Source organism: Hordeum vulgare, chromosome 5H (genome assembly GCF_904849725.1).
Source record: "Hordeum vulgare subsp. vulgare chromosome 5H, MorexV3_pseudomolecules_assembly, whole genome shotgun sequence".
NCBI lineage: Eukaryota > Viridiplantae > Streptophyta > Magnoliopsida > Poales > Poaceae > Hordeum > Hordeum vulgare.
Genome location: NC_058522.1, coordinates 504,090,186 through 504,099,887, shown reverse-complemented (window position 1 = coordinate 504,099,887; position 9,702 = coordinate 504,090,186). Strand labels below are relative to the sequence as shown.

The window sequence follows — 9,702 nt, the reverse complement described above, 5'->3', positions numbered from 1 at the left end:
TATGTAAAAAAAAAGACCATAAGAAAATATATATATACCATAAAAAACCCTAAATGTGCAATGATAAGCTGGTGTGGTCAACAACTAGAGGTTCTAGTCCATAACTTTCCATTTGTTTTGGTTTTCACACGCATCATGTTAGCTAGATTAAAAAAAATAAGAGCCACAAGAGGGGAGATGTGATATTATTTCTAGCTCATGTGTTGATTCTTGAGTTCAAAAATAAAGACAAGTCAAAAGCACCAACATTATCAGGTAAAATCACTATATATCAACATAATAAACTACTAACAAACATTTGTGTCAAATCAAGCGCTAGATAAAAACTCAAATGCTTGGCTTTAAAAATTATGATTTGTCAGCTAGTTCAAATGCCTAGCTTATATACTAGCAACTTGTGCCAAATCAAGTGCTAGAAGAACAACAAAAGACCAGCTCGCGCGTGGTAGCGACTCACTGAGACATTGGACTAGAAATGTTTGGATCAAGACACACGAGCGCACACACATAGCAGCAACAGATCGAGGTATTGACAGGACGGGATGATTGGTCAGGCAATACCAATAGGCTTTGTTTGCTGAGCCCAACTGCACTTGCTACCACTCAATGAGCACGGATCACGCAGCTAGTACATGCTATTACCGGAGCTCTCCTAATCCGTTCAAGGCGCAAGACACGCCTCTCCGAGCCTAGTCCGTGAGCACAACATCCTTGTCGGAGAGCTTGGGATCTTCATCTTTCAGTCGATTTGAATCATGGAAACAAATGATGTGCCAGGATGCGTAGCACCTACTTCCTCGTTGCCTCTTAATCCATGCATCACATTTATGATCATCAACTCAGCTCTTGTGCAATAATAACACTAGAGGGTTTGCACTTTTGCGATGATGGTGATGAGTGAATAGGTGAGCCCGACTGCCGGATGATGTTGCATTGCATGTGCCTCCAGTCATGTCGATGTATATAATTGTGTAATGATCAATCAGCTCAAGTAAGTGAATATATGTCCCTGGTTGGTGGTGACCCCTTCCACCTATAAAAAACGACCGACCGACCTAGCTAGCTGGTGAGTAGAGAACATGGCTGCACAAGGTTTCATAGAAGTTCTGTAGAACGAGTGAGTTGATATAGCCAACTTCGCTATGTGGGGTGGAGTTCCTCCTTGCGAAAAAACATCGCTCTACTCTCTTCTTTCTTGTTGATTGTTTGAAATAGCTAAGTGCTTATGCCAAGCGATGACACCATCGCTCTTCTCGTCGGTACATAAAAAGATGAAAATCAAAGTGTAACATTGAAGCTTATGTGATCATTTCCCGAAACAACAAATATTTGGCTACAAAATTTGGGTCTTCAGCTTTAGGAGTTGACTAATATTGTTCAAAAAACATGAACTACAGCGGACATAAATACATTAGTATGCTATAAGAAATTGGCATCCATCCAAACAGTGACCAAACCAAGAAAAAATCAATATTTGTCTTGGTAGGATGAGTTTCATCCACGAGTTTTCAGAATAGTTAGATGTCACATGTTTATTAGCAATTTAGCACGTCAGGTTGTGTTTCACCGGCCTTTTGATGGCAAATAAAATGTTAACGCAGATGATGATGATGATGCCAATGAATTGGTTGCAAGATCCTTATGGATAGTCTACCCCAACTTGTTTTGTTATTATTGTTGTTGTTGTTTGTGATGATGATGACGCCAGATATGTGTCACCAAGCGTAATGGCAGTAGCAGGTTGGATGCTTCCAAAATTTGATTAAGGCCTTGTACAATGCTAGATGCTTAGGAAGGTGCTTAGAAAAATAAACTAATTTTTTTTAAAGCATCAGTGTCTATTTCTACAGGAGAGACACCTAACTAAGTGTCTACCATATACAAATAAGCACCGGTGTTTAAAAAAGCCTAATTTATTTCTCTAAACATCTCCCCTAAACACCTTGCATTGTACAAGGCCTATAACTAGTTAAAGATGAATTTGCGCATATGGTTCTTGCTGGTGTTCTCATTTGGGTTTTCGTATGCATCATGCTAGCCTGATTAGAAAACAAACAGGAGACACAAGATCTTGTTGGAACCTGTATGATAATTCTCTAGTACGAAAATGACGACAGGTTGAAAGCACCGGCATAAATTCTAGACGAAATTACCTTTAGCAAAAGTAAGGCGGCATACCAAAAAGACCAACAGCATTATCAGCTAGTACTAATTAACCCAAACTGCTGATTTGTCAGCCTGTTCAAATTTAGAAGCATTTAACAGGATATTGGGAGTTGGAGTAAAAAAAAACACTCCACCAAGACTTTTAGGGCATTAGCTAGGTGCACGGTAAGAGAGTAAAACCAAATTTTTACTCCCTTGCGGCCTTTTAGGGGATTAGTTAGAAAAGCAGTAACACCATCACTCCTGTTGTTCGTACCCTAAAGAAATGATGATCGAAGTGTAACCTTCAAGCTTGAGTGATCATCAAAAAACATGAACTGCAGCAGACAAAAAGGGATTGGTGTGTTAAGAAATTGGCATCCATCCAAACAACAACCAAACCCAAAAAATTGGATATTTGTCTTGATGTAGGACGAGTTACACAAGTTTTCAGAAAAGTTAGCTGCCGCATGTTTATTAGCATGTCCTTTTCACCGGCCTTTTGACGGCAAATAGTATTTCAAGGCAAATGATGATGATGCCAAATACGCCTGACCAAGCATATTAGCAGTAGCAGGTTGGCTGCTTCCAAAATCTGATTAACTAGTTAACAAATGAATTTGCATATGTTGTTCTTGCTGGTGTTCTCATTCGGGTTTTCATATGCATCGTGCTAGCCAGATTAGAAAACAAACAGGAGACAGGTTGAAAGCACCAACATGAATTCTAGACAAAATTACCTTTAGCAAAAGAAGGTGACATACCCAAAAAAGGCAACAGCATTATCAGCTAGTACTAATTAACCCAAACTGCAGAAATGATGATTTGTCAGGCTGATACGCAAGGCTTGAGTAACAATTTGTGCCAATTTAAGCACCCGAAGAACAGAAAAAACAGCACAAGCCATCAGGAAAACAACAAAATTCATATACGAATGACAAAACTAAACCGCTAAAACAAGTTCAGATCGTGCAATGGAAAGCAACACAAAGCACCCTAAAAGTTTTGACTGACAGAACGAAGGCTTAGCACATTCAGTGATCATGTTTCCCTCGGGCACCATCCACTGTAGCAGCCTTCTCTGCCCAAGTCTCAACAACATAATTCATCAATTTCAGCTTCCTCAAGTGGCCAAAGATCATCCTTTGTATATTTGACTGAGACCATCCTCCTTTGCCATCACTGCAATATTATATGTTCTTCCCACCACTCGCAAGAACCTAAAAGTTTAACATCTACAAGTGATCAGCTAACAAAAATAAAACTGGAAGGATAAACTGAAAATACAGGTTACAACACAACAGTGACTTCCAAATAAATAAAAGGTCAATATAGATGGTAAGGATCCAAGAGAAAGCAAAACGATTGTAGAAGAAAGATCAAGAAATTCCATTTTGGACCCTGCGACTGAATAGCATCCTAACAGAGAATTTTGATGTTACAGCAAAACTGCAACTAAATATCACCAAAAATTCAGATACTGGAGATTATGCTCTTTGCTCGACGTGTATGTTCGTATAAGTTGCAGACCTATGGAGATAATAAATTGATGATTTTTTTCTTGTCAAAACAGTGTGACAAAACATGGAGACTGAGAATTGTTCCTTTTTTTTCTTTTGGTATTGCTGAGAAAAGCTGTAATGGTATAATTTTTGAACAAGTATGAACAAGCATGTCTCATCAACTAAGCAAAAAATGTAAGTGATCGCAATCTAATGTAAACACCAGTGGTGCCAGTGGTGCTTTCAGAAAGTAAGTGAAAAAGGGCTGTATTACATATAACATAGGACTCCTAAGATTCAGAGTTATAAAAAGAAGAGTAGAATAGACATTAACGGAAGCAAGCTATGATAAACATTAGCGAAGAGCTATACCATATGAGTATATAGATTACAGAAAGCTGTTCTTCTATTTCAGCTCTGGACATATTCTGATGTCATCGGCACATTACCAGACCCATGAGAACTAGAACTGTTGACAGGCACAGTGCGCTGAGCGAAACTGAGCAACTGCTTGCGCTGATACTCATTTGTGTGAGGAAGGCTGGCACGCAACAGCTCCACTGGTGTTTCCCTGCTTATCACAGCTGCAGCAGCAGGTTGCATTTGCACTGTATGAACCACAGTATCGAATTTACTCATGCAATACCCCATAAGCAGCCCGAAGAAGGCATCAAATGATGCCTGCCATAGAGCTCGGTTCTGCATGCTGTAGGCAGAGGCCACATGTTGATCAGTAAGAAGCTCTGTAGCTCTGTCCAGTACAGACTTTATGATGACAGAAGCCCCATCGCCAGCAGCATATCCCAGAGGTCGAAGAGGTGGTTGCTGTGACGAACACGCAACAGCTGCAAGACAAGCACTGAGCCCACTCAAGTCCATCCGAACAACACAGGTGGATACGGTACTTACAAGTTTAGTTGTGGTCCCAGCTATGCTGCTATCAGAGGGCAAATTGGCGAATATAAATCTTAGATGCCGGAAAACTGCCATGCAAACTATCCTTGCCAGCTCGCTGCCTGAAGTAACAAGATCAATATAACGAGAAAGTAATTTCCGACCCTTCGGAAGAGATACTATGCGGAGAAACACTAGATCATCATTTGGCAACAGAGATGCATCCTTATTAGGTGTGAGTGGATCAACTAATTGCAGTGATTCTGCCAGCTGCTCGAGAAGAGCCTGTCTTCTGTTTCTCAGTTGCAAACCACCATCTGGCTGTTGACTGAAGTGAAGCAAACGATCAATATCATCCACATCCAGTAGTAGGCAAAGGCCATCTTCAATTGTGATTCTAGCAGCCAGCATCGGCTCTTGGTCAAGAGATTTTGAAGCAGATTTTTCAGTAGTGCTATCACTTGGTTCAGAGGCTTCTTCAACATCAAGGAGCGGACGGGGCCTGCGGATGGAAGAAAATGGGAGCCTCCCAAGAGCATCAACCTGAAGATACGCATGTGGTTCATCCTTACTGCGTGCACGAGATGATGGATCTCTGATCAAGGTTGGACAGAAGTAGTGCCTCAGTTGTGCTCCTGCTGATTTTCTGGACAAACAAGCTTGATGATAATAATCATCAATATATGGATCGGTGATCTGAGTGGCAGCTTTCTGCATCCTTGCGATGTTCTCAATTTCTTCAGTGGACATGTACTTGGATCTGAACCGCTGCCACCTATTGTCCATTCTCATATTGGCAGGCTCAAAACCTTGGGGAGGATAGCGTGGGCCATGCCTTCCATGGTGTAACATCGATCTTGCTCTGGGATCACTCAAGTCAGGCATAACAAAATTTGGATCAAATCTACCCATCATTTGTGGTGAAGGATGCCGAGGACCAAACATCTGCACATTTTGTGGTGGAGAGTGTTGGGCACCAAGCATCTGGGCATGTAGTTGTGAGAACTGGGGTGGAGAGTGTTGAATTGGGAGCATTCCATTTTGTTGACGGGGTGGCGGCATTTGAGGTGGCATAAATCCATTTGGATGCTGCATCAAAGCTGGTGGAAATCTGCTGCCATTCCCACGAATCAGTTCAATATTATTGTATTGCGGCTCTTGGTGAGGATATGATGACATTCTCTGCAAAGGAGATGGCCTTGGTCCGAGAATAGGTTCAATAGGATTATACTGAGCATCTTGTTGCGGGGATGAGGATGTCCTCTGAAGTCTGGAGTCAGCAAACTGGTCTGAATGGGGTGGTTGAGACCACCAGTTTTTGTTGTCCAGCCGTTGTTCAGCGTCCAATGCAGGCTGTTTAGGCCAGTATGATGATTCAGCCTCTTGTGTCCAGTCAGCAGAGGAAGCTATAAAGCACAGAATTATAATAAAATGATTAAACAAATAAAAATGATGTTAATGTGTATAGCACTCAACAAAGCAACAAGACAACAAAGAATTTGTTTTCATTAGTTAACCCAAGATTTGCCTTCAAACAATGACAGACTGGCAGTAGCAGCCATATTATAGTAATTACATTGGCCAGACATAAGACATAACAAGCCAAGTTAAGTACATCATGATAAGTGTAGCTGTGGCAGCAAGTTGAAAGAATTTAGAGAATATCTCTTAAGCATTTGCAAACATGCTCTAACAGCATGCATAATGCAGCAAACATATCCTTCAAAGACAGAAAGGAAATTAAAACATAAAAGCATATTTCCTCAAAAAAAAGAGTAAATCAGCATTACTCACTTTGTCCAGGTAACGATCCCCCACGACTAACTATTCCTGATTGCTTTGGTTTGTTAACAGTTCTGGACAGCTGAAATTGTAAATAAATAAATCAGCCTCACCAACAAACAGGAATAAATGAAACACGGCAAGCGTGCAAATTAGTTACACGTTAATTTTGGTAAAACAAATGAGAGCTCATGTGACTATATCAGTATAATCTTATAATATACATCCGATAATCTTAAATGCACTATGTACCAAAGAATCAAACCTTTGAGAATGCCCCGGCAAGATCATCAACACCAGTAAATGAACCTACACCTTCGTCCTGCAGAAGCAAAGCTTGACCAATGAGCTGTTGATCTTCCTATACAACAGAAAAAAAAAAACTTTTGCAATCTTTTAAGGTGATAAGAAATTCAGTGGGACAGCATTCTCAGATCATTCCTAAATGCATGTTCGGGATCCAACTGTTAGTGGAAAATAAACAGAAACTGGAGGGAATGAAGCATGCAGTACACACAACTTGTAATGGTTTCTACCTTAAGTCAGAACTGAAACTTGCTTGTGTATAGTTAGGACTGCATTCAACGTAAGCTTTCTAATTTTTCCAGGATATGCAAGGAGGATTTCCAACCATAGCTGTATACACTTTACAGAGTTAACTAATAGTTCAAAATAGATACGCCAACTTCCTCAGTTTAAGCGGATTGTTTTCTGAATCATGATAGCATTAGTAACCCCAGGCTTTTGACCAATATACACGGAAACAGTTAGCAATCACAAGAGACAATGCCAGCTTTTCCCAGTTTACATAACAATGTATATTCCTATTTGCCTATTTGGCCGCATGTGTATACCTATAATGAAATTGGTTGCATACTTTGCATCCTCTATCAGGCTCCTGATGGCATGAACCAAACTGAAAACAAGGGCTAGAACAGATTGATCCAAAATTAAGATATAATTTCTAAGAGAAAGTCTCCTTGTGCTCTGAAGTCCACAGGGAGTTTGCGACCCTTGTGATATAGAAGGAAACCTCACAATGCTATCTCAATGCACAAGTTACCTATTTGGCACATCATCTCACAAACATAACGGCTATCCACTGTGGGTTTTTATTATTTTTTGAAAAGAAAGACCAAAAGGCGCACAATGGGTCACGTCAAAACAGAAGAGCTGTCCTCCATTCTACCATATATCTTACCTCCAACATATCCCTTCCATAATTAGGAGTGTATTCTTCGTCACCGGGCCCAACAAAACCAGCATCACCAGCATCATCATCATCCAATCCACCTAGCTCAACCTCCTCCAAGACATTGTTACCAAAGAAAGCATACTGTGATGCATCAAATTTGGTATCACCTGCACAGGAATAATGTAAGAACCCAGCAACAATAACTGATGCTATAGGAGAAGAAAGCAATATAAAAATACTATATCGAGAACATTCAATGAGAACAGTGTTAGACTAAGGCTGCATTTGGCATTGCAGTTGACTGTGATAACCCGTTAACCAGCTTCTGCCTGTTTTAGTGTTTGTTGAGTTCTACCCTCTTTTAATACTTTCATTTATGCCTTAAACTGCTACAGCAGATTATAAAATAAGCACAGCACAACACAGTTCAGCAACCGCAACCTGAGCCTAAAGCAGCTACAGGCGGGCTCCGCAATAGAACACGGTTATGAGATGTTAGTCATATACATCATGCAGAAGTTAGGCTATCACCAAAAGAAGCAATTGAAACTGCAAATGTAGATATAAGTAAGCTCATCCCACCACAGTGATTGAATTCAATCAATGCCGCAGATTTTCGCTACCCGTAAAAGTGTGGGAACAGAAGGTTAACCTGTTGCAGAAGAGAAGCAGAGGTGCCAAACTGCGGTGCTTCAGTGAGAAGCACCCACGTGCATGATATAATCCCCCTTCTTAAACAGATGTGGTTTTACAATAGTTTTGACAAATTAGGCGTACTCTAAATGATAAATGCAGGGAGTATAATTCAATTGATGCTGCAGATTTTCTGCTAGACATGGAAGCATGGGAACAGAAGAATTCTTAGAACAAATAACGACAATCTTTATTGATTCGCTCGCTCCACCGCAGAGCTAACCCAAAACACGGTGGGCACCACCGGACCAGGACTTAATTCCAGCAGGTGACATTAGCTTAACTCACAAGCATGGCCAAACAATTAACAAAATCAGCCCCGTATCCCAGAGAATAACATGGTATAATCTCAGCTAATTTATTTCAAGATGAGCTTTATCAGTGTCACTTTTCAAAAAATAAAGATAAAAAAGTTTGGTTCAATCCAATCATCATTATCACAAACTAATCCCTCTGAACATTCTACTTTCATCAGGGGAATACATAAAAAATAAACTAATCAAAAGCAAAACTGACTAGTCACCTGGCTCCATAGCGCGGGGGTTCCTGAACCCCCAAAATTCCTTGAAAACAAGCTGAGATCTCGAAGAGCAGAGCCGAGCCGAACCGTGAAGAGGCTCCGCTAGCACGAGGCGAGGCAGCGAGCAAATCCGTGGCTAGCTGCATGGAGCGAGAACGGGTCGAGTTCGATTTGCTGGCAGCAGAGGAAAACACAAACCCCAGAAGAGCCGCGCTAGGGCTTCCTTACCAACACAGCCTGGATGGATCTCCCGTCCGCTCCGAGCCAATCGAGCAGAGGAGACGCGGGGGAGGAGGAGGGGGAGGGGAGACTCCCGGGCGTTGCGCTTCCGCGGGAGGGGGTGGAAGGCCGGACGGCGGCGGCGGCAGCGGCGGCGGCGCGGGCCGCTGTAGGGCTCGGCCGGCGGCGGGGGGATGGTGGAAGAGGAGGAGATTGGGAGACGTCGTCGTGGAACGGCAGAAGCAGGTTGTGCTCGTTACCAATCGTGGCTTTTCTTTCCTTTTTTTTTTTCTTTCCACCGCGAAGGGCCCAGAAGCAGGAGGAGAACACCCCATGTATTGCAACGAGGACCATGAAAGAGAGATACTTTACATCTATGACCTTCTATCTGTCGCATAAAGGCCCCTGGACTTAAACATAAGAAGCAATCTAGTCCGGTCCTCTCGACTGTGTTGTTGTCGAAGAAGTAGGGCCATATCATGTCTCCGAACTACTCCATCATGGAAGCACTCACGGCATCTCCAACTCTGTCCGCAAATTTGCTTCGATGTCCATCCGCGGACAAGGGGGACCACTCCGTGGACATGGATGTCGCAGTCGACCATCCGACACTGTCTGCATAGATTTCAAGCTATGCTTCGACTTAGCGGACAATTTTTTATGCAACTGGATGATATTCGTCAAAGTTCGAACAGAAAATAGCATAGATCATCCATACATAGCATGCAAGTACAGCAATGTTTCAAATTCGA

The 9,702-nt window shown here is 41.9% G+C and overlaps 1 protein-coding gene across 2 annotated transcripts; it reads right to left on the bottom strand.

The window, feature by feature from the left end:
• Positions 1-2,927: 2,927 nt before the first annotated feature.
• LOC123400158 (protein PAT1 homolog) lies at positions 2,928-9,237 on the bottom strand. 2 transcript variants are annotated; one of them, XM_045094573.1, is made up of 7 exons: positions 8,960-9,237; positions 8,735-8,871; positions 7,525-7,685; positions 6,589-6,645; positions 6,336-6,405; positions 4,020-5,947; positions 2,928-3,365 (listed from the first exon to the last, which is right to left on the bottom strand). In XM_045094573.1, exons 2-6 carry the CDS (start codon positions 8,742-8,744, stop codon positions 4,059-4,061), a joined length of 2,187 nt encoding a protein of 728 aa, XP_044950508.1. In that variant the 5' UTR covers positions 8,745-8,871; positions 8,960-9,237; the 3' UTR covers positions 2,928-3,365; positions 4,020-4,058. The 2 variants fall into 2 exon arrangements, with proteins under 2 accessions (XP_044950508.1, XP_044950509.1); XM_045094574.1 differs by having other exon boundaries at positions 2,928-3,380; positions 8,960-9,203.
• Between the last annotated feature and the right edge of the window lie 465 nt (positions 9,238-9,702).

What these genes read in the sequence shown, in the direction of transcription:
- LOC123400158 (XM_045094573.1), bottom strand. An exon ending in ATGGAAGGGATATGTTGGAG is followed by an intron (nt 6,646 to 7,524) that starts GTAAGATATATG and finishes TTGCTTCTGCAG; the next exon opens with GACGAAGGTGTAGGTTCATT. An exon ending in TTGCCGGGGCATTCTCAAAG is followed by an intron (nt 6,406 to 6,588) that starts GTTTGATTCTTT and finishes TTACAATTTCAG; the next exon opens with CTGTCCAGAACTGTTAACAA.